Source organism: Pelmatolapia mariae, linkage group LG3_W, assembly GCF_036321145.2.
Source record: "Pelmatolapia mariae isolate MD_Pm_ZW linkage group LG3_W, Pm_UMD_F_2, whole genome shotgun sequence".
Lineage (NCBI taxonomy): Eukaryota > Metazoa > Chordata > Actinopteri > Cichliformes > Cichlidae > Pelmatolapia > Pelmatolapia mariae.
The window spans coordinates 33,549,272-33,574,294 of NC_086229.1; the positions used below are offsets into that span (position 1 = coordinate 33,549,272).

Genomic DNA, 25,023 nt, shown 5'->3' on the forward strand with positions numbered 1-25,023 from the left:
CTTCTGGTTGGAGCGATGCGTCTCTGGAAAAAGCCCCACTGGATTCGCCTTCCAATCGCCGATCAAGTATCCAGCAACTGTCTCTCGCACTATGTCCCAACAAAGTAAAAAAACAACTGGAAAAAGGGATGCATGGTAAGCAAATCCTAATAAGTCTGTAACTGTAAGAACCTTAACACTTAGAAAAAAGTTCTTATTCTCTTTGGTACTCAATGCGCTCGGTGCGTTCTTCTTCTAGCTTGCTGGCTATCTGCTCCGCTGCAGCTCGTCTTCTTGCCGCATAACGCAGTGCAGGACAACTATAGCGCCATCACTGCCCTCTGTTGGATAGAATTAGTACTGCATACATTAAACATTAAAACAGTGGCTTGAACAGCAGTGGATAACCTTAAGAGGGTTACACAAGCTAACTGCGCTAACGCACAAGTTCCCACCAATGTAACTGAGCATTGCGTGGCACATCCGACATACTGTTTTACTTTTGTCCATGACGCGCTTACCATCGGGGTCATGCTTCACATGAAAACCAAAATAGTTCTAAACGCCAGATCTGAATGAGGGTGGGGGAGGTTCAATTTCGGCTAGCGTTGAGGCAGTTGCCATGTTGCAACGAGCTTAGCTTCTGTCTCGCTAGCTTGCGCTGCGCTCAGTGGATCTGCGCTCGGCAGTGCAGCCTAGGGGGAGTAGTGGAACGCAGATCCACTGAGCTCTCAACACAGACAGCATCGTCAGAAGAAAAGTTGATAAAATAAATTTAAAATTTTGTATTGTTCGATACATATGCGTACCGAACCGAAAGCACTGTATCGAACGGTTCAATATCGATACGAGTATTGTTGCACCAATAGTATGAATATAAAAGGAAAGGTATGTGTGCAAATATGTGTCATGGTGTAGAACAGTGACAGCAGGGTGCATTGAGGTGTGATTAGTTCTGTTCCACACGTGACCCAAGTGTGTTTCCCAGATTTCTGCCACCTACAACATCCCAACACCTGCTGATGTCACCACTCTCAGTGTGAAAGTCCAGCTAGAGGTCAACACCACCAGTGAATCTGCTAGACCCAAATTCACTGTGCAAACACAATCGCTGTAAGTATGTGACAGGTTAGAGGAGTGCTCTTTACCAGTGTGGAGGAACTGCTGGTAGATGAAAAGCAAGTGTGCAATCAGGTCAGTATAATCACACTGTTCAAACACAGGTACAGTGGAAAGGAGAAAACTACAAACATGGTGATCCTGGACATCAAAATGCTCTCTGGATTTTCCCCAGACCCCGAGTCTTTGAAGAGTGTGAGTAATTAGACAGATTCTACCAACGAGTGTGTCTCATGTGATAATTGTGATGATAATAATAAAAATGATGTCATCTCCTCACAGCTCAAACGTGGCTCCCTGGTGAGTCGTGTTGAACAAAAGGAGGATCATGTTCTGGTGTACTTAGAGGAGGTAAGTGAAAGTCACCGTGGGGAACACCAGATGATGATCTTTGGTACAAACTGTGTCTGCGATTGTTTCTGTCTCGTCCAGTTATCAAAGGACACACCCATCAACCACAGCTTAGAGATCATCCAGGAGCTCCCAGTGGACAACCTGAAGCCAGCCGTGGTCAAGATCTATGACTACTACCAACCAGGTCCAAGTCTAGCTAAGCTTTACTCCAACAGCTTCACTTCAGAGGATTCATCAGACTGAACAGTTCATACAAGCTGATGTTTCCATCAGTGGGACACAGAGAAATGACACTTTCATGTTTTTCTACCATGTTTCTGTCAGGTGACCAGGCTGAGACCCAATACATGTTTGTGTCGTGAGCTGCAGGTAAGAAGCTGTAATAACACACAAGTACACCTTTCACACACATTCATGTTCACAGCATCAATGAAAAGGACCAACTTTGAACTTTTACTAACTTTTATTCTTCGTCTCACAGTTTGAAGAAGGTGTGGCTGGTCCTGAGGTTTCAACCTGCATTTGAATAAAGATACTTTTTCTGCTCACATGTGTGTATGGTGGTGATTGCAGCTGATCACACTCAGATAATGAGCCACATACGATGGACTCTGAGCCAGAGCCCACTGACAGTAAGAGGGGAAAGTGTGAACATTTGGAAGAGAGGGCCTGACCAGTTTCTCTGGCTAAGATACAGTAAAGCTGACAACATGATGCATTTACTGTGGTGGGTGTGGAAAAACCATGGGTGATGTTATGCCAAGGTAGGTATTCATGACAGAATCTGTTTCCACTGGTTCAGGAGTATTCGCTGCACAGGGAGAGCGGATCCAACTGACTCCGCCTCCATTACAACCAACTAGACATGGAAGTAGTGAACTGTTTTAGTAAAAACGTGAAACATGAGTGTGACGGTTCAGTTTGTGTGTTACAACTGAAAATTATATAATTATTGTTCTCACAAGTGTTATCTGACGGGATTATTTCAAATACTGCTGTGAATGCACCCCTGAGACTGGCCTTATGCCACATTTCTGTCTTTGTGCAGGTTTAGGCAAAAACAAAATGGTGCAAGTGGGCAAAACATTAAAAAAGCAAAACGTGCTCTTGGGAGACGTTCAGTGACAGCTGGCAAGTGACGTCCACGGAAATAAAAGAAAGAAACATAATGCGTGTGTGTTTGTGAGCCTTTAACATACAGAGTGTGTCTGTGGAATCCAACAAAGCAGCGACTCTTTCGCTTGTGTACTTCATGTACTTGTGTGTTTGTGACAGTGGAGCAACATCACAGCTGTGTCCTCCCCAAAGACTGGACACCTTTAACAGTGTACAGGATACAACAGCCAACCATAAATGCTAACTGTACATGAAACTGTAAAAGTACACAATGACGTCATTCAAATAGCATCTAATGGTACATGTACATTTATACACAGCACTACAAGTAAATGGCTGTTCCTGACAGGCTGTGTTAACAAATTAGTCTGAGTTTGTAAAACATTTTTATCATTTTACAGTTTTATTAAACTGTGCATGTTTCATACTTCACTGTGTTACATGGAAAAATACAAAGATCAGTTTCAGAGAGCTTGTTGGAACAAATGTATCATTATTAATAGTCTTGTAACGTTGAGCACACAGTCACTACATGAATCTGTGACTGTTTAGTTCAGTTTGAACGTTTGTATTAAATAACCATAAGCCTTCTTCATCAGCTAACAATTCTATGACATTAACAGCTCGTCCTGTTTATGACAACGCTCTGACACGATCTGCTCCAGCTGCTGTTTCATTCACTAAGCTGCTGTTGTTCTTTCAGCTCTCAGAGCTGCTGCCTCCTCCAGGTCCTCGTCTCCTCATGAGGACATTTATCATTCATATCTGTCAGTGTGCCTGAAACACATTCACAGTATCTCTCTCTGTTTGTGTAAACATGGAGAAAACACAGTACATACAGAGAAATGTACCCAGAGCAGTAAATGATGTAAATATCAGCTCTTTATAAAATCACCACCATTAACGGACATTTGAATCATTAAACTGACATCAAATGATCTCAACTTTGCTGTTTTATCTACAATAATCATGTCATTGTACATGTACGCTGACAATAAAGATTCTCTTTTATTGTAAAATGCTGAGATGATTATTAGACAGAAGCCTGCACTGAGCGTCTATATGACAGTAATCACACAATCCTCCCACTGTCACTGTGTTGTTTCCTTTGTGCTCTTTTTGCTTTTATATAAATGACAAACAGGTGGACAGACTCTGCAGCTCTGATAGATGAGTATGTTTGTCAAACAGCTGTAAGAAATCTTCTGTCTTACACTCTCATTACGATCATCTGATTTCTGTTCATGTGTCAGAGGATTAAAATAGTGGTGCAGTCTGCAGCGTGGATATGGACATTACTGAGAGCGTGATGATAAAGTGGAGTCTGCTGCAGGAGAGAAACACCTGTGTTATGCTGTTAACACAACTTTGGCTCTTCACAAGCACATGCACAGACAGCATGCTAACACTAAGCTAGCCAGGAGCCCAGAATGATGTTAAAGCTGAGTGAATGTTGACCCCAGACAAGCACCGTGATAAAGTGAGCAGTCAGGCTGCAGCTGTTTCTAACTCTTCATGTTTCTACAGTAGAATCCAAAAAGTCTCTTTGTACCATTTTTCATTTTTGATTTGTGTTCATACCTAAAACTAAGAGAACAATCATGTCCTCATCAGGGATCTGTGTTGGTGTGTGGGGCTGTAGCTTTGTATTGTTAAATGGTGATTATGATTATGTTATTTTACAGAATAACATTAACCAGTAGTATAACCAATGTCTTTCTCCTGGTAGTAATGAAGTACTGCATTACTTTTAAGAAAAGTGTTTCGTGTAATAATGATTTTTTGAGTAATGGCCCAGCATTGATCACAACAAAGAGGGGACACGCCTCCAACATGCACAAACATTTGAGCATGTGGCATGTAATTCACTTGGATGATTTTAATGTCTTTGATATGCTGCTTAGAGATGGCGGAGACTCTCAAAGTGGAGCCAGTGAGAATTGAAAAGGGAATCAATAAGTGATGTATAATGGGAAATGCTAAATTCTTATCAAGAAGTGGCTACAGCTGTTCAAAATCCCACAAATCCCACAGACCTGCTCTCACCCCCCATACTCCACGCCTTCGAAGCTTATGTCTTTTACGTTGTGAGACGTGATGATTCATGTGCTGATTTGTTTTTTTCTGTTCTCAAACTGATCTCCTTGTTGGAGCTCAGTCTGGGGGGAGTTCTTTTTTTCTCTTCGTTTTTCCTCATGTTGTGCATTTTCCATTGTCATACCTCTCTGACCTGTCTTCCCCATGTGATGTTTGTCTAATGTATGTATGGTCGGAGGGTAAGATGGCACTGGCAAAGGACGGCAGCCTTAACCAAATTTCCTTCGGGTCAACCTTCAGGATCAATTTTGTGTTTCCTTAAGATGGCGCAGAGTATGGCAGCCTCGGCGCGAGCTCCCCCAAGCAACAGTTGGTTTTTGTGTTTAATTTTACTTTTCCTTTATTTTTTCACGAGTAGCACATGTCTCCTTGTGTACGACCGACAAACCTTACTGGACATAAAAGATGGACTTTCTCATCACTTTCCGGAGTTCAAGTTTTGCAACACGGACCCTCCGTTTGCAGACCCCCCATTCATCTCACCTGAGACAACTTTGTTCTCTGGCCCTGGAGGCCGCAAACGCCGACGCAGAGGGAGAAGATCTGGCGTTCTGGTTCAATTGAGACGGCGCACTAACAGACCACCGCTACCCAGTTTATTACTGGCTAATGTGCAGTCTCTGGAGAACAAGCTGTGCGAGCTTCGGGCACGGATCTCATTCCAGCGAGAGATGCCTCACAGAAACCTGGTTATCGGACAAGGTACCGGACTCCGCAATACAACTACCGGGGTTCTCTGTGCACCGTGCGGACAGGTCACAGGATCTTACAAGGAAAAGCAGAGGTGGTGGTGTATGTTTCATGACCAACAAAAGCTGGTGTGATTATGCGAATGCGCACCCGGTCAAATCCTTCTGCTCACCGGACCTGGAGTACCTGATGATTAAGTGCCAGCCATTCTGGCTACCGAGGGAATTCACAGCAGTGATTATTACGGCTGTTTACATTCCCCCACAAGCCGACATTGACCGAGCACTCAGGGAACTGTACAGCGTGATCAGCAGTGAGGAAACCGCACACCCAGAGGAAAGTTTCACCAAAACTCCACCAACACATCCATTTCAACACTCGTGGAGACCGGCTATTTGACCACTGCTACACCTCCTTCCGGGATGCGTACAAAGCCCTCCCCCGCGCCCCATTCGGCCAATCAGATCATCGCTCCATCCTGCTCCTGCCCGCCTACAGGCAGAAGCTGAAACAGGAAGCTCCAACCCTGAGGGCGGTGCACCGTTGGTCGGACAAGTCAGAGTCTACGCTGTTTTGATCACGCGGACTGGGAAATGTTTCACGTGGCTGCTAATGACATCGATGAGTACACAGACTCAGTCTGCGGATTTATCAGAAAATGCGTGGAAGGTGTCGTCCCATCCAGAACAGTTAAATCCTTCCCAAATCAAAAACCCTGGATTAATGGAGATGTTCGCACGGCACTGGCGGCATGGAGCACCGCTTTTGCCTCCGCGAACACATCGGACTACAAACACGCACACTACCAACTCCGGAAGACGATCAAAGCAGCCAAACGTGAGTACAGGGACAGGGTGGAGCAACAGTTTGACAACCCTCGGAGTCTGTGGCAGGGACTAAACACAATCGCAGACTTTAGAGGGAAAACCAGCACACCGCAGACCACGGCCTCTCTGTGTGAGGATCTAAACGTATTCTACGCTAGATTCGACACAGCAAACACCACGAGACCGGACAGTGTGCGCACCGCGGATGACGTTAGTGCGCACACTGTGTCTGAGGAGGATGTGCGGAAGTGCTTCAGGAGGGTGAACGCACGCAAAGCTACTGGTCCGGACGGGATTCCCGGCCGCGTCCTCAAGTCATGCGCGGCTCAGCTGGCTGGAGTGTTTACACACATCTTCAACCTTTCCCTCTCTCTGTCTGTAGTCCCAGCCTGCTTCAAAATGGCCACCATCGTCCCTGTACCCAAATCCTCCACATCTCATCACTGAACGACTGGCGACCTGTAGCCCTGACCCCCATTGTGAGCAAATGCTTCGAGAAGCTGGTCAGGGACTTCATCTGCTCTGCACTACCCGACTCACTGGACCCTCTACAGTTCGCATACCGCCACAACAGGTCCACTGATGATGCCATAGCCCTGACACTACATACCGCCCTCTCACACCTGGAGAAGAGAGACACGTATGTGAGAATGCTGTTTGTAGATTACAGCTCAGCATTCAATACCATCGTTCCCTCAAAGCTGGACAGGAAACTGCAGGATCTAGGACTGAGCAGCTCCCTCTGCAGCTGGATCCTTAACTTCCTGTCTGACAGACGCCAAGTGGGATAAACATATGTTCTTTTTCATCCTCCTTGCTTTTGGGGTTCTGGAACATTTTGTAAGTGTTTCTCAGGAACGAACGGCAATAACCCCTTTTTCTTAACACTAGAAACAAGGTCCGTGTGGCTTCTTCTAAGTAATTGGGACTGGCTGCAAATCCTATGGAAAGGAAGCAATTGTGACCGAATTACTTCTTGTATGTATGTAGCGGTAAAAGCTGATCTTCCACAGTAATGCATTTGTGTCTGTGTCTTTAAAATATACCTCAAGGTCCAGTTTGTTTGTCGTTCAAAACTGAGGTCCTATGAAAGTAATGATGTCTAAGAAGTTGACAGAATTTTTGTACATTGTCTATTTTACTTTAATGGATGAGTGATGATTATTGAGCAGATCAATGAATTTCACAAAGTCTTCCTTATCATGTGTCTAGACACCTCAGATGTCATCCAGATATCTGTAATAGTATAACAGTTTCAGGGGGGATTTTGCTAATGCCGTTTCCTTCCAATCAGCCATAAAAATATTGGCATATGAGGGCGCAAATGTTTTGCCCAATGCTGCCCCACTGATTTGTAGATGGAATTCATTATTAAATTCAAAGTCATTCCTGGTTAGGTTGATCTCCAAAAGCTGGATTAGGATTGTTGTATCTTTGTAACCCTTTTTTTAAACACTTATATCTCTGATAGTCACTACACCTACATTGTAACCAGATCAATGTCTATGGGGAATAGCATTGAGTCCCCAGGGAGGTTCAGGCCGCTGATTTTTGCCAGGAAATATCCTTGTATCCTTGATGTAGCTGGGATGCTTGTTCGGGGTAAGGTAAGAGGCAAGCTAGGTCTTATAAAGTAATTTCCGGTGTACTAGCAAATCATGGCCTGGCCACTGTTGCTTTTTCCTTCCTTGTGTCACATGGGTCCATCTTATCCCAGATGGCAAATATTCATTGAAACAATGTTAAATCAATATCAGGCAATTCCATTGAATCAACATCGAAATCTGATATTAAATTTACATCACTTTTGCACCCTCTGTTAATATTAAAATAATGTCAGAATTTGATATTGAATCATTGTTTATTTCTTAGCAAAAACAATTTCAAGTACAAAGTCATGGAAAGACAAAATTACATATACTCATGACTTTTTTTTACATCTTTGTAAACTTACACTATTGGATAGAAAAAAATACTTTACATAATATTTGAGTGATTTCAAATTTTTGAACCATAATATGTTTTGATATCACTGTATGCATGTACTATACAAATGTATAAAAGGGAAGAACATACAGTGCTGAAATTGAAAATCATTATTTTGAAAAAAAGTTTTAACCTTTGGTGAGCCCCAAAAACAGGCAGGCCAGATTAGAGTTTGCCAAATGACAACTACAAAAGCCGTCACAGTTCTGGAACAACATCCTATGGACAGACGAGACCAAGATCAACTTGTACCAGAGTGATGGGAAGAGAAGAGTATGGAGAAGGAAAGGAACTGCTCATGATCCTAAGCATACCACCTCATCAGTGAAGCATTGTGGTGGAAGTGTCATGGCGTGGGCATGTATGGCTGCCAGTGGAACTGGTTCTCTTGTATTTATTGATGATGTGACTGCTGACAAAAGCAGCACAATGAATTCTGAAGTGTTTCGGGCAATATTATCTGCTCATATTCAGACAAATGCTTCAAAACTCATTGGACGACGCTTCACAGTGCAGATGGACAACGACCCAAAGCATACTGCAAAAGCAACCAAAGAGTTTTTGAAGGGAAAGAAGTGGACTGTTTTGCAATGGCCACTCAATCACCTGACCTGAATCCGATTGAGCATGCATTTCACTTGCTGAAGAGAAAACTGAAGGGAAAATACCCCAAGAACAAGCAGGAACTGAAGACTGTTCTTCCATTCTTACTAACCAAGATAGATCAGCGCCTTTTTTTTACACCGCGGGACATGACAAGGCTGCCCTTTGAGCCCTTTGCTCTTTGCAATTTCTATTGAACCTCTTGCAATAGCCATTAGGAATGAGCCCTCTATTGACCCTGTCAGATTGGGGAATATCAAGCACTACATCTCCTTATATGCGGATGATGTTGTTTTGTTTTTGTCAAATCCTGAGCGATCTGTTCCTGCACTCTTAGATGTGGTGAGGTCATTTGGGGAAATCTCAGGTTATACAATTAATTGGCAAAAGAGTGAGTTTGTGGCTTTAACTGCAAATTTGGATGTTGATTTTTTAAAAGTTTTACTTTTAAATTTACAGACAGATTGAAATACTTGGGTGTCACTTTGCCTAAGGATCCTAAATTGATCTTTAAGTTGAATTATCTTGAACAAGTAGAAAAATTGAAAATAGATGTTGAGAAATGGAGGGCTCTCCCTATCTCCATGGTAGGTCGCATTAACGTAATTAAAATGGTTTCCCTTCCTAAATTTTTATATTTATTTTTAAACTTACCTATTTTTCTGAATAAGCAATTTTTTAAAGTGATCGACTCAGTAGTATTACCATTTGTCTGGGGCTTTAAAACTCACAGGATATCAAAAGTTCATCTATGTAAGTCAAAACTTAAGGGTGGATTTGCTCTGCCACTGTTTCAGTTTTATTATTGGGCTGCAAATGCTAGAACTCTTGCTTACTGGCAGGAAGGGTACAAAAAAATTAAGTCTGCCGATACCCCACCTTGGGTGGTCATAGAGAGTGGTGGGGTTGAGAATAGTTCCCTCCCTGCTCTTCTTTTTTCATCCTCTAATCTGCGAACCAAGGTCAATAATTTTATAGTTTCGAACTGCGTTAAAATCTTTAGTCAGATCAAAAAAGGTTGTGCTCTACCAGACACTTCGATCCACACTCCAATATATGGTAATCATGCATTTCCACCCTCATGTTTAGACGCCTCTTTTGATATCTGGACACAGAAAGGTATTATTACTCTCAAAGATTTATATATTGACAGGCAGTTTGCATCATTTAGTCAGTTGCAGAACAAGTTCTCTCTCCCTGCGTCACATTTTTTTCATTATTTACAGATAAGAAACTATGTTCGTCAGAGTATTGTTAATTTTCCATCTCTTCCGGAAGAGGGGTCAATTTTTACACTCCTGAGTTCCCCGGATTCTAAAAAGTTGGTTTCTGGTTTTGTGAAAGCCTTTTCTGAGTATTTAAATCTTAAATCTGACTTTTTGAAGATGGCATGGGAGGAGGAGCTTGGTTTGCTGATTGGAGATGAGGTGTGGGAGAGGAGTCTGTGTAGGATCCATTCTTGCTCTATAAATGCAAGGCATCAGTTAATTCAATTTAAAGTGCTTCACAGACTTCATTATTCAAAAACTAAACTGCACAGGATTTTTCCTTCTATTAGTCCAATATGTGATCGTTGTAAACTTGGAGAAGGCTCTCTTACTCATTTGTTTTGGACTTGTCCCAAATTGTATAACTATTGGTTGAATATTTTTAACTGTTTTTCTGATATCTATAATTGCACATTAGAGCCGGACCCAATAATTGCATTGTTTGGATCTTCCTCTTCCCTTTTACACCTCAGCTCTGCTGCACAAACCACAGTTTTGTTCGGAATGGTAATTGCTAAAAAAAATATTTTGACTCTCTGGAAGACGGATATTGTACCTCAATTCAAATTCTGGCTCACAGAACTGACTGCTCTACTACATATGGAGAGAATTAGGTATATATTAGCGGACAAACTTAGTAATTTCTTTGATGTGTGGCAACCATTTTTAGACCATGTATTAAAACAAAGTCCTATTTGATCGATTACCAATAACTTAGCCTTCCACCTTAGCGCTTTATTTTTGTTTATTGCCAGTGTTGAAGCAGTATTTTTGTCGTTGCAGTGTATAAACTTTTGTCTTATTTGTGTGTTTTAGCCCTTGCTGTTGTGTTGTCTGTTGTTTTTTTGTTTGTTTTTTCTTATATCAAAAAATCTCAATAAATATATATATATAAAGGAACTGAAGACTGTTGCAGTAGAGGCCTGGCAGAGCACTGAATTTTTGACCCAGATCTATGAAGTTTGTCAGGATTCAAGACTTTTAAATATTGACATAAATGAACATGCTGTTTAGGGTCCTTGGCCACATGTTCCAGCACATTAACCATGAGTGAGCTCATATCATAAATACATGTATCATAATAAATATCTAATAATATCATAACAGCAGCAGATATTCAGTATATCAGTAGACTTCAGTCCTTCATGGGTTCAGTGCTGTTAACTGTTTTTTCTGTTATTTTCTGGATTTGTTAATAAGGATGAACACATCTGTATGTGTGTTTAAACATGCCCCACTGCAGCACATTAGTAAGACAGAACAAACAAAAATCCTTTTCCCATAAAGGCAAATCAAACAGGACAAATGGAATCACATGGGGTAATACTGCTGGGTCCAGAGGGTCAGGGATAATGACTCATTCTCAGCAGTTTTACATCTCAGTTTAAAAACCAGACCAGATATCCATCCACAGCAGCAGTGTGACTGTCACTGCAGTTATTTCAGTGGGCTGAAGTTTGATCTGTGGTGTTTACCAAAGTGCAACAAATAGCTGTTTAACATGTTTCATTTTTAATTCGGACAGAAACATTGTTATATTCGTCTTTTAAGCAAATATAGCAGTCTGTGACATCACTGATGAATCCATCAGTTGAGTATGAGCCTGTTATCACTACACAAACGTTTGTTTAGTCTTTCCCGAGAAATAACGTCACAAACATGGCAGTCAGACATCCCACGCTGGGTAAAGGTCAGTGTTGGTGGCTACACTTACTGTAACTCCCAGTGATTTTAGAGAATATCAGTGGTTACACACTACAGTGGGATAGCCCACCACTGACAGTAAGAAAATGCACATTATTAAATGGTAAATGGCCTGTATTTGTATAGCGCTTTACTAGTCCCTAAGGACCCCAAAGCATTTACACATCTAGTCATCCACCCATTCACACACACATTCACACACTGGTGATGGCAAGCTACATTGTAGCCACAACCACCCTGGGGCGCACGGACAGAGGCGAGGCTGCCGGACACTGGCGCCACCGGGCCCTCTGACCACCACCAGTAGGCAACGGGTGAAGTGTCTTGCCCAAGGACACAATGACCGAGACTTACAAGGCGAACTCCCAACTCTTGAGCCACGATAGTAAAACAGGCACATTCGAAACAGAAATAACTTTTTGTAACAGCCAAATTAAACTTGGAGCTGATTTAGAAACATCACCTCGGAGCAGTATATGTTACTGTAATGTTTTACACTGAATGACAAGCTTTAGTGTCGTGTATAGTTTAGTGTTCAGTGGTGAAAGCAGGATTGGGATTTTGTAAATGTGTAAGTTATTGACTTTGTGGAGATCAGAGTACATGAGTGCGTTTCAAACACGTGGCTGTAACAGTGTATGTGGGTGGGGACGACCAATATTTAGCCGAAGCTGACACTGAGAATTATCACAACCAGTCATGGACCGTCTCTGGATCCTGAGCTGCACTCTGTGTGTCCTCCTGAGCTGGATGCATGTGGATCAAGCAGTGGCTGAACCGTGAGTTTGTCTTCAGCGTTTTTTGTCTATGCGAGTTGTTCACTGCAGTAACTGCTGTATGTGTGATGCTGTATGCAGCCAGTACCTGGTGGCCATTCCTGCAGTTATTGAAGCTGGAGCTGAGGCCAAATTCTGTGCAACTCTCCGACAGCCCAGTGGGACTCTGGTCATGACTGTCACTTTGATGTCCCAAGAGAAGAACACGACCTTATTCACGCATACGTCAAATGAAGAATTTCAAACCTGTGTTCAGTTTAAGGTCCACAACCAGCACTTTCACACACAAAGTGTGTTTGTTAGTTTTTATTGTAAGCATTATTGGCTTTAATGACTATCTACAATATCCCACTATTTCAGGCTCCTTTGGTACAAAAGGAGGTGCAAGATTTTCAGGTGGAGGTACGAGGAGACACATTTTACTCCAAACAAGTCAGAAAAGTGATGATCCAAGCGTATGATCCCTTCACATTCATCCAAACAGATAAACCCATCTACCTTCCTGGACAAAAAGGTAACAATGTGTTGTTATGTTATATACAACATGTAGTTCATTCCCTATCAAATCATCATGAGCCAGCTGCTCCACCATCTCCAATTTGTATAAAAAGTTTTATGGTCCAAAATGTGGACACACATACAGTGATTGATGTGAAATGTTTTCTTCATATAGCAAATGTTTTTCAAGATATTTAATATAATATTTAATACGGTCCATCGACCGAGATTTTTGTTCGAACTTTGAAATCCGACTCCATCTTTGAACATAACTACTGTATTTTCCGCACTATAAGGCGCACTTAAAATCCTTTATTTTTCTCAAAAATTGACAGTGCGCCTTATGTATGAATTCTGGTTGTGTTTACTGACCTCGAACAGATATTATGTGGTACAAATGCGCTCAAAAATCTGTCAAAAAATGTTTTAGTACGACTTTGGTAAGGTATGAAGCCGCACCGCTTGATGGATTGTCGGAGCATTACGGCTGCCGTAGTCAGGAGCCTCACGGACTCGGAGTAATCTGGGTCCTAAACGCCGTCTGCTTCAGGTCCTAAAGTCAAACGAACACTGCGGCATCGCTGAGAGTTAAAAAATGTCTAAATTCTTTCCTCTTAAATAAAATGATGAGTGTTGCTGCTTTACCAGGTGTAACAATTAAGTTTAACATCCAGTCAGCCATGAAAACAGAATTTATTAAATTTAACAGAGTTAGAAGTTAGCAAGAAGTTAGCTCGCTGGTTTTGCTAGCTACCTAAACATGATATAGCATGTTCTGACTGAGAGATTTCTGGATAAAAAAAAATGTACAGCTCTGCTATCACTTCCAACATAAATGAAGATAGAAAACTAAACAGCAGTGATGTTAGTAGGGTTACTGAAGTTGGGCAGCTGGTATATAATGATGTGCTACGTTATTGCTAGCGACACAGCTATGTTAGCATAACATAAACACAGTGGCCCTTTTTCAATTCTAGGTACGCAAGTACATACTCGCGTTCTCGGCGAGACCGGACTTGCCGAGACCTCACGGGAGTACGGACTTGCCGAAAACGCGAGCACGGACTCGCGATTTGGATAATTGGAACACCAGCGTACATGATGATGTCACAGGTCCGGAGTTTTTACTGCCGTCCCCTCTTAATTTAACTGTGAGTAATATGTTATGAAGCTTAACTTTAATCACAGCCAAACCGGTTTACTCAGGAACAAATAAAACACTGAAATAAACCAAACATTAACATTTAGAAGTGATCTAAGTGACTTATATATCATGTTTAAGCTCAGTAGCAAAATCTCTATTAATAAAAATAGTGTACATGTATGTCTTAATAAAAACAAGCAGATGAGATGTTAGAACGCTTTTATTTTTATTTTAGTGGACACTCAATACAATAGACAGCTGCTGGGGTTTGGGGTTTGTTTAACCTGAGTAGCGAAAAGACCGCGGGGGGGGGGGTGTTTGAAAACAATGTGCCAGAGTCCGCTGTTCTCGCCGGCTCTAGTGATCCTCGACCTCGCTGTCTTCTATGGAGCTGGTGGGTCACAGACGTCTCTGAAAACGTCGGAGCACGTTTGGAAATATATGATATCTTGGTAAATCGAGCAGATATTTGAAGATTACACAGCTACATTCTCGCTTGAAAATAACTTTTTTTAAGTTATTTTGTGACCCAGAAAGAGTAATATTTAAAAGCTTTTAGCCCCGCTCATCCGGCATTGCCCCGTTTGAGTTTTGGACGAAATGCATTCTGGGATATTTAGCTGTACCAAGTCCACACAAGTCACCACCGATGCATGCTCGATAAAACAGGCAGAGCGAGAACACATCCGGGACTTTTTTGCGTTCTCGGCTTGATGCGTACTTTGAATTGGAACAGTACTGATGACGTATCACGAGTACACGAGAACGCAAGTACGCACAAGTATATTGAGACAGGGCCAGTGAAGCTGGAGGATGAACGCTAACTTTTTTCCACTCGATAAAAGTTCCCGATGGTTTTTGACAAATGCAATCGCATGGAAAGATGCTTTAAATGGCCCAAACTTCAGTCAGGAGAACAACTGAGATAATCCATCCACAATACCAGGTTAGTCATTATTATAAGATAAGATAACCTTTATTAGTCCCACACATCAGAAATTGGTTTTGTTACAGCAGAAAGTGGACAGTGCAAAGTTACATAGCAATGATTATAAGGCGTTTAATGCGCCCTATAATCCAGTACGCCTTATGGTCTGAAAAATATGGTATTTTAAAAAAATATAAAAGGGGAAAAAAATCCCACAAGTTTCATATTTGAGCTCACACTAATGAAGAACTTCACATTGCAAAAGACAGCTACTGACAACGAATGGTATGCAGTTATTTCACAGTGATGAGAAATAAAACATGCAGAATACTCAGAGTGCACAACTTCCCCCAAAGGCCATATTATATTTTCCATTTTGAGACTTGTTGCTGTGATGGAGAATTAGACAGTAATTCAGCTTAACTTTGTAATCGGGGACAGATAGCACAAAATAAATCATGTCTGAGTAATGCCACTTAGTTTATTTCAGAGTCAAATTCTTTTTATGTGAAAGTTTAATGGTTTTATTTTTAATAGTTCACAATAAAATAAATATGTTTAAACATGGCTTTGGAATTCAAAGTACAAAAAAATCATGAGGGAAGAATATGGACGGTGTCGCGGTTCGTATTTTGAGGAAAAGACAAACGACTGCAGAGTCCCAGTAGATGTCAAAAATAGTGATTTTATTAAACACATATATATGTGGGGAAGAAGCGTATCGTTACACTTTTCAAGGCAGTCTCCCCCGAACAAAAATAAGGAGTGGTATATATAACAGTTAATGACGAATAATATGCGTCAAACAGTTGGATTTACTGGAAATCTAAGTATCAATTCTCGGAATCTAAGAACACTCTCTTCCGCCGGACCCTAACGGCCTTTCACTCCTCTCCTCCAGATGTTCCCCGTTATCTAAACTGTTATTGCTAAACAGCCAAGTACACCGGACAAGTCACGTAGCACTTTTGAGCAAAACAAGTTGAGAAACTGTGAGTGTATGTGTGCAGGCCCCCCCCTTATGTGTCTTGGGTGTTATCCTCAGTTAACCTCATAGTGCTGGGCCTACAGGCCTCCAGGCTGTGATTTTATTATATGTGGTGGGCTCTAGTGTAAACAGATATGAAATCATCTTAACATTAGCTTAACTTTCTCACTTACCCATAACTTCAGCCCCCCAGTTAACAACTCTCTAATGAACACTATGAATAACATGAATACAGTTAAACCTGCAATGAAAGATTATTATGCCATTACTATATGTGATTAAATACAAACTATAATATAACATCAACCGATTCATTAAATTCTTTGATGACATGATAATGATAAATGATGATAATGGTGATAATACTGGTTACGAATAAAACCTGAAAAATAGAAAAAACATCCTCCTTTTCACAACGGTCTCGGGTGCCAAAATGTATTAAACACATAATTAAATAATAAATTAAATTAAGTGACATTAATTAAAATATAAATTAGCAATATCAGTTAAATTTCAATAAATTATATATATATGTCTCATACATGTCAGTCCATTATCTGAGATCTGTCTTGGCTTGCTGTGTAGGGTAATCAATCAGATCTGTGTTTGATAAGTAGCAGTGACTTTGTTTTAAAGTATAAAGAGAGAAACAGAGGTAACCTCTCAATTTTTCTCAAAGTGAATTTCAGAGTCGTTACGATGGATAATAAAATGCGACCTGCCAATCAGCTGGTGAGTTTTTGAACAGTATTATTAATAATGCTGTTTGGAATTTGGAGAACAGTTTCTTAACTCCACCTGTCTTTCTTCCCTTTTCTTTCAGTATGATGTCATTGAACTTCAGGTAAGAGGGCGTCTCCAGAAAAGGCTTTTACTTCTCTTGTAAATGCATCAACACAACACTGAACACATGCAGTCAGACAGACTTGAAGGTTCCCTGCTCACTGCTTGCATACACACTGCTTCTGCAGTATTACTCCAAGTTACTGACAGTGCAAGGTTTAAAAATTGGACAAACTGGGTTGCATATATGTAACACACACCGTGCAGGGGCCTGTTCTGTCACTGCCCCACATGTAAAAATAAAATGACAGGGATTAAATCAAAATAATAATTTTGATTTAATTACTCCACAAACACAGCCACAGCTTCCCTGTCATTACAGCTTAGGTTTCTTTATATTACTTAATTTTTTAAACATTTATAAACAAGTGCTTCACATCTAGAAGGGGACAAAGCTGGCTACAAATGAAGACAGGTCATTTTTACGTCCCTCTAAATTTATATTGTCCAGTTTTAGCTCTAATGTTGTTGAAAAAGAAAATAAAGAATCTAGTTGGTACTGTATTTACACCTGTGTAGTAGCTGTCACTGTCATTTCATTTAACAGGATCCAAATAGTAACAGGATTGGACAGTGGCTAAATGAAACATCCAATAGCAGAATACTGCAGCTTTCTTACTCCTTGGACACTGAGGCCCGTGAGGGACCGTACCAGATCATTGTGTCAATGGGTGAGACGAAAATATCCCACAACTTCAAAGTGGAGAAGTATGGTAAGTCAGTCTTATTTATTTTTAAATTCTTTGTTGTGATGGAGTGGAAATGCTGACATTCATATTTTTCCCCAGTTTTACCCAAATTTGATGTGACAGTAAATATATCTGAAGAAGTGAGTATTGGGCAGGAAGACATTGAAGCTGAAGTGTGTGCAAAGTAAGAAAAAGTTCTTTCAGGACAAATTATGTGTTGTTGAAAATCTGGAGTTTGGAGAGCAAATGACTCATAATGTTTACTTATTTTCTTTTTAAACAGGTACACGTATGGACAGCCTGTACCAGGACGTGTTACAGTTAATGTGTGCAGACCTATTGATAGGTACTTTTCCCGTGGTGTATCGGTGCACAGTGAGGATGATTTGGCGCTATTGCAGATTGCGCCCTGCCACACAGAGACAAAGCAGGTACAGTTATGGCTTTATTTCTCTCTAACCTTTTTTCCCTGATACTTTGGGTACATTCAGGCCACTGCATTAGCATTACAGCATACGGGTTGCCTGCTCTACCCAGCTGAACTGGCGCCGTATGTCCTCTTCACTTTTTTCCCTACATTTCATCATCTCGTACTTGTTTCATCCACGGATTTGAATTTTTAGTGATGTCTCATCTTTTTTGGATGGACGTGTCAGCTCCAAAGGAGTGAAGTGGTTATTGTTGTGCCTAAAAGGCTGCATAGGTTGTGTTGGTGTTTCTAATATCTGCTAGATGATTGGCATTACTGGTAGGGCTAAGGCAAGTGGTGTGTCTCATTATGTCTGTCACACAAAAGAATACAACTTCTGTGAGAAATCTAAGAACTTCAAAATACTCTGATCAGACTGCGACACCTAAACAAGCTGAATGAATATACACATATCAAAAGATTCAGCTCCTGTTTTAAGTTTGAACAATTTAGACTGATTTACTGAGTTACTGCTCAGTGTTGGGAAGGTTAAAATGTATTCCACTACAGATTACAGAATACATGCCTCAAAATGTATTTTGTAACGTATTCAGAATACGTTACTCAATGAGAGCAACGTATTCTAAATACTTTGGATTACTTAATAAATTATCATTCTTTTTACTACTACATGAATGAACTATTTCTGTGAGTTTTATTACTTTTACTGAAGGCTACTCGCCATACCAATACCAATTAAAGCTGCAAGCAGCGTTATGAGGGCCCTCGCACCCCCCGCGCGTCGAACTCAACACCTGAAACCAGCACGTCCGATCTGATGTCACATTGATGGAATTCATGCATTTAACCACCAGCTAACATTTCATCTCATTCAATTATGATTATAGTCCTCCCACTAGGTGGCGCTCTAACCATTACTGACAAATGCCATAACAAACATTACCGAGCTCGAGTCTCGTCATACCTGCGACCTTTGGGAGAGATTGGACATTGTGTTTTTGAGTGACAGCAGATTACTGCTTTTTGGCGAGTGATTGAAACTCCACGTGGCGCCATGACCACCCCGTTTCCCTGAACGTAAAAAGCTTCGCAATTTAACATCACAAAGGTCTTTAGATTCAACCCACTGGAGATCGTGCCAATCTGATGAAATCCCTTGGAGGAGTTCGTCAAAGTACGGTGCCTGAAAAGAGGGGAACATGTCGCCAAAATTACACATTAATTTTAAAATGGCTGACTTCCTGTTGGATTTGGGATATTGCTCCAAGAGACTTTTTTGTACATCTTGTTATCTCCTATAAGCTTACCAGGTTTCAGACTCATAGATAAAACACAGAGCAGGGGCTGATGTTATGAAATTTTGTAGGGGGCGCTGTGGAGCCATTTTGCGCTATAGAATGAAAATGATCACATAACAAAAAAGCCTTCATCACATTGGAGGTGTGCGCCAAATTTCAAGACTTTTTAAACTTTCCAATCCCCTCAAAAGCCACTTCATCTTTCATGGTGAACTGCGTTGCCACCAGGGTGCGCCGTTCAGTTTAAAGTCACAATTTTTGCACTGAAGCATCATGAGGGACTCATGTTAATATTCACCGCTTTTGAGGTGGCCACAATGAACCTGTAAAAATCAGTACAACAAAGTGAAAGACATGACATTTCCTGTTGCCACTAGGTGGCGCTCTGCGTATTCCTGACAATGGGCACATCAATCTGTTCAGGGTGGGTCTGACATCATGCCTGTAAAGTCTGGTTCTGATCAGACTGGATTTCATTGAGTTATACTAATTTGTTTCTTCATGGCGAGACATCAAAGTTCGCCATGCTGCTGGGGTCACACCCTTTCGCGAAAAGTCACAGTTTTCACTGTAACCAAGACCAACTCCTTAAGGCTTTCCTGGAGAAATTTGAGGCTGCAGATGTCACCCATCACAATACTGTACCCCAAAGTGTAAAACATGACATTTCCTGTTCCCACTAGGTGGCGCTCTCCCTGATGTCAAATGTGGCAATTGAAATCTGTTCAGGGTTGGAGCCTTATCATATTTGTGCTCTTTGGTCCAGATCGGACAATGTATGACAGAATGAGAGGCAATAAGATTTTCATGACGAGTCATCGAAATTCGCCGTGGCGCCACCGCATCACCGTATTGCGAAAACTCAAAAGCTCTGCAATTTAACATGGCCCAGGTGTGTAGTTGGGTTTGCGTCAATGGGCCCACTGACTTTTTTGTTCGTCTTGGCATGATACACATGTGTGCCAGATTTCATACATGTAGCTCAAACGATTTGGTCGTAGGGCTGCATTTAACAAGGCATAGGTGGCGCTCTAGAGCCATTTCCCAGTGCTCATATGTAAAACCATTAAAATACAAAAATTTTCACCAGACCTGGCATGTGTGCAAAATTTCATGAGTTTTTGAGCATGTTAAAGCCCTCAAAAAGGCCCTTGTTTTGCCTGAATAATAATAATAAGAAGAAGAAACGGAGCAGATACAATAGGGCCTTCACACTCTCAGTGCTCGGGCCCTAACTAGATTTTTAAATCTTAATATAAATGAGTAACAGTAGGTGGACATTAGGTAAGGCTGCACTTTTGCAGCAAGCTCATATAGAAAACTATTTCGCGCTTTTTTAAAACAGGTCAGCGACTCCGACAGTAGTAAAGGGACCTCTGCCTAATACGTCGGGTTAGTGTCGGGCTTGTAGCCGAAAACTAGCTCTACTTTGCTGTCTGGGTCAACTTTGCTTGCGAGAGACAGAGAGAGGCGTTGAAAGGCTGCTCCAACGGAACTTATTGTTTCGGAGGAAAACACGAACACAGTGTACAGTCGAGTCTTAATAGCTTACTTACAGCTGGGCTCGTCAGGCACTCTTCTTGGCTGCAGTGGTTATTATTATATTTACATGCTTCCAGCTCCCGTACTTTTCGGCTCTCCTTTTTCTCCCTCCCTCACTCTCACAGACACATAAATGGGTATGGCAGTCCATTCTCCCCACAGAATACACTGCCCATGAGGCTACATTCCTCAGGGCTATGCCTGTAACACTCTGCCTATTGCCTTCACATTAAATAGTTTTTTGAATAATCATTTTAAAAAATATTTCTTCACTCATGGGCCGTAGGTAGGGGTAACATGGGCCGCGAGACTGAGACCCAGACATTAGAGCCTCTTAATGCGTGTTTTGTTTGGGTTTCCACCCGCGTGGAATTACCAAAAATAGAGAGTGCATAACCTAACATATGAAACAGGAAAAGGCCGCCATGTAATCCATTTATTTCAACAAAGTAACTGTATTCTGAATACCACCTTTTTAAGCTTTAACTTGACGGAATGACATGTATTCCGTTACTCCCCAACACTGTTACTGGTACAGTACAGTGTTGTTTTGTCTGTTTGTGTTATAAACATAGTATTTTAGTAGTTTCCAGGCCACATTATGGCATCATAATATAGTGCAAAGATATTGAGCCACCCCTAGTTTGTTTATATGTTGCAGGTACATGGGAAATAGCTACAGTGGTTTACTGAAACATGCAAACACAAATGGAAATGCAGCCTGAACTCTCTCAGGCAAGCTTTCATGAGTTCAAGCCCCGCTATTGTTGGCGTTTGTTTTAGATTCAAAGAAGAAAATGGGAGTAAAAGATGTGTTTTTGCAACAGGCTGCTCGACAATAGGATAAAGTTCAAACTGGTTCTTTACTAAGTTGTCTGTTATGTGTAGAAACAATAATCCATTGAGGCAGGTGTCCTTGTTGTGCTTTGATGGTTCATAGGTCAACATCAAGTGCCTGATCCAAATAAAGGAATGAAAAAACGTTCTCTAAGAATGATCAGGTACTGGGACTGAAATGGAAATGACTGTAAAAGCTGCCAAAGTCTCAACACAAACTGCTCAAGCCCATTTTAAAAAATCCCAAAAAAGTTTGGCTACTTGGAAGCCAACAAACAAACACACAAAAAGGTAGTGGGTGAAGATTTTTTTCACAGTACTGTATAACATATATATAGTAGTACTGAGATTTTGAGGATGTAAATGAGATACTGCTGGGAAATTTAAACGATACAGTGGTTTTGTGAGGTGATACCATCATACTGCTATACAGGCCCAGTTCCAAAGGATGTTTGGGAGGTTGTGGAGTACAGAGCAGTTTTTGTCGTTTTAAATGAGCTTTTGGCCAGAAAAGAATGCAGCGTTTCCAGTTCGCATTTACATTTGACTTCTTCTTTGCGCGATGGAGCTTTAACCTGCGTTTGTGGGTGGCACGGTGAACTTTGTGCACAGATATTGATTTGTGGAAGTGTTCCTGAGGCCATGCAGTGATCTGAGTGGCAGAATGATGACAGTTTTTCATGCATTGCTGCCCGAGGACCTGGAGACTGCAGCCATCTGATAGTGGATTTCAGCCTTATCCTTTGCATGTTTTGATGACATTATGTGCTGCAGATGATGAGATATTCACCGTCTTGATAATTTTACATGAATGAAATTCTTCTGTCATTGTTCTACAATTTGTAGACACAGTCCATTGCAGATTTGTAAACCTCCGCCCATCTGTATTTCTGAGAAACTCTGCCTCTATGATGATCTTTTTCTACACATTTATCTGAATGATCTGTTGCCAGGTAACATAATCAGTTGCAAAATGTTCCCACAGCTGTGATAGTTTAGTACAACTGACCGCTCCAGACTTTTGTCCCCCCCACTATACATTTTTGAACCATATTGCTTTCGTCAAATTCAAAATGAGCTCATATTTTTCATGACTCTGTAAAATCTCATAGTTTGAACTTTTAATATATTTTATAGATTCGATTGTGAATGAGATTTGATTCTAATTTCGGTTTATTTCTAGTAAGATTATATCGCACACAGCAGTCATTTTCTTTCTTTATTGTTCTTTACAGGCAGACAAGACTGGCTGTGCAACATTTTCCTTCAAAATGTCAATTTTTACTAAAATGGACCAAAAGGTGCTTCAAGATGTTCTGGATATCAGGGCCAAAGTGGAAGAAAAGGGAACAGGCAAGTTGTGTTTTTCCTTTAAAATGACACATCAATGTATATTTAACCAAAAAGGCATTCACAGGATTGTAACATGAAAGTTTCTACATTCAGGTATTTCACACCCTCAAGAGAAGAGAATCAGGATTTCTTATGTCCTTGGAAAAGTGTCTTTCATTAACGTGCCCAAGGTTTGGGAACGGGGATCTAATGTGGAAGGAAAAGTAAGCCTAAAATGTTGTTTTCAGCTCAGTTTGTCATACAAAGCACACTTATGTTATTTGTATTTTCCATTGATAGAGCATTGTGTGTTTCAACAGGTCAAAGCAGTGTACCACAATAATACACCAGTTTGTAACGCACCGGTCTACCTGTTCACGGGAGAAATGTGGCGAGCACGCTCACTACAAAATCTGACAACTGACAGCAACGGTGTGGCCTCATTTTCCTTCAGCACTGATAACTTTGACCAGGATATCCAACTTCATGTGAGCTGACACACTGAAACAATGTGTAATTTAATGCAGCCATCACAGCAGCCTGAAACCTCGACTGGTTTCTGATAGGCTGCAAATGTCCAAATACCTCCCACAGTAATCCTGAAATAGTTTATGACTCATCTTCCTCCACCTTTGCCTTGCTTATAAAGACTGCCTCATTGACCAATGTTATTTTTAGATCCAGTTTTTAGACTTTTGTTTCTTATCCCCAACTAGGCAAGCCTGACACCAACAGTGGGCCAGCCAGGATATAGAACTGCATACTATGACAGGGGATTTCACACATTATCCATGTCCCAGCCGTCTTCTCCTGATATTAAAACAATCAGCTCTCTAGAGGTACAGACGAACGATGAAGCAGTGCCCTGTGACGCAGAAGAAGACATATCAGTAAACTACACTATAGTGGGAGAGTCTCCAGGGTCTGTGGATGTCATTTATCTGGTGAGTTATCTCTGGGTTTACTACAACGTTGAACATGACCAGGGCCCGTATCCCTAAAGATTCTGAGAATCCTCTCAGAGAGCTCCTAACTTAACCTAAAAATTCCTTGCCAGGAGTTTTAGCTTAGAAGTGATTCCAGAACATTTTCAGTGAACTCTGAGCAAGGAATGGATGGAAAATCCTATCTTAGAGAGGAGGTGTGGTTGACCCCGTTGCTAGGTATGAGTAATCATTTCAAAAGCCGTGATTGGTTGATCCTACAAGTTTGATGGAAATGAGCTTTTGGTGAGAATGAGCAAAGGATGTACCCTCAAATCAATAAACATAATTATACACTCTAATCTTATGCTGACTGTAATTGTAAATAATATTTCACATTCAAGAAAATATCTGGAAAATGAATAGTAAGCTGTAGGGGTTATAGCCTAACATTAGAATCTAAAATATGTGAAAACTTAAACTCATTACACCCTGTTCAAATAATGATTCGTGTCTTATTTGCTCATATCAATATCCCAGCTGGCATATTTTGTACTTTCACTCCCATATGGTCCCCATTGAAAACAAGATGGCCTATCTCAAGGGGCTGTCCCTAATGAAGTAGAAATCACAACGTTACAAGTCCAGTGTGGTCTTAACGAGGGTAACACGGCTCAGCTTTTATCAATGTCTGTGATTGCTGGCTGGTCTATTTATAAAGGCTTGTTAACAAATATCCTACAAACACAGAAAATGGAGAAAAAAAGGACTCGCAAGCCGAACTGGACTGAGGAGCAAGGTTTGTTGCTGGCCCAGTTGGTGAACGAACATAAAGGTGTCTCTCCTGCCTCTTCTGTTGGCCATTTTGTGCAGCTGCTTAGGGGAACTCCTAAGCCACTAAAAGTCCTATTCCCTGCTCTTAGCAGATCTTGCCTTAGGAGCCCTTTTAAGCGCTAGGAATCTTGAGGAATAGCTTTTATATTAACTGGGATTATCGTGTCACTTTTAGGGGAAATTCTAAGAAAATGTCATGACTCTGAGAATTTTCTTAG

General features: G+C 41.1%; 2 protein-coding genes across 2 annotated transcripts in view; both read left to right on the forward strand.

The window, feature by feature from the left end:
* The window catches only part of LOC134622155 (alpha-2-macroglobulin-like), a 38,800-nt gene extending 36,815 nt beyond the window's left edge, over positions 1–1,985 (forward strand). The window contains exons 31-36 of the mRNA XM_063467988.1: positions 968–1,092; positions 1,203–1,293; positions 1,381–1,449; positions 1,531–1,636; positions 1,777–1,821; positions 1,934–1,985. Of these exons, the coding sequence (XP_063324058.1) occupies positions 968–1,092; positions 1,203–1,293; positions 1,381–1,449; positions 1,531–1,636; positions 1,777–1,814 (429 nt within the window). The 3' untranslated portion in view covers positions 1,815–1,821; positions 1,934–1,985. The remainder of the gene's footprint in view (positions 1–967; positions 1,093–1,202; positions 1,294–1,380; positions 1,450–1,530; positions 1,637–1,776; positions 1,822–1,933) is intronic.
* A 2,489-nt stretch (positions 1,986–4,474) lies between these two features.
* LOC134622171 (alpha-2-macroglobulin-like) overlaps positions 4,475–25,023 on the forward strand; it is a 38,159-nt gene continuing 17,610 nt past the window's right edge. Inside the window, exons 1-14 of the mRNA XM_065470149.1 lie at positions 4,475–4,501; positions 6,565–6,685; positions 12,426–12,522; positions 12,601–12,781; positions 12,880–13,033; positions 16,757–16,809; positions 16,901–16,921; positions 17,468–17,633; positions 17,709–17,793; positions 17,893–18,040; positions 22,952–23,069; positions 23,163–23,272; positions 23,369–23,536; positions 23,765–23,992. Of these exons, the coding sequence (XP_065326221.1) occupies positions 4,475–4,501; positions 6,565–6,685; positions 12,426–12,522; positions 12,601–12,781; positions 12,880–13,033; positions 16,757–16,809; positions 16,901–16,921; positions 17,468–17,633; positions 17,709–17,793; positions 17,893–18,040; positions 22,952–23,069; positions 23,163–23,272; positions 23,369–23,536; positions 23,765–23,992 (1,677 nt within the window). The remainder of the gene's footprint in view (positions 4,502–6,564; positions 6,686–12,425; positions 12,523–12,600; positions 12,782–12,879; positions 13,034–16,756; positions 16,810–16,900; positions 16,922–17,467; positions 17,634–17,708; positions 17,794–17,892; positions 18,041–22,951; positions 23,070–23,162; positions 23,273–23,368; positions 23,537–23,764; positions 23,993–25,023) is intronic.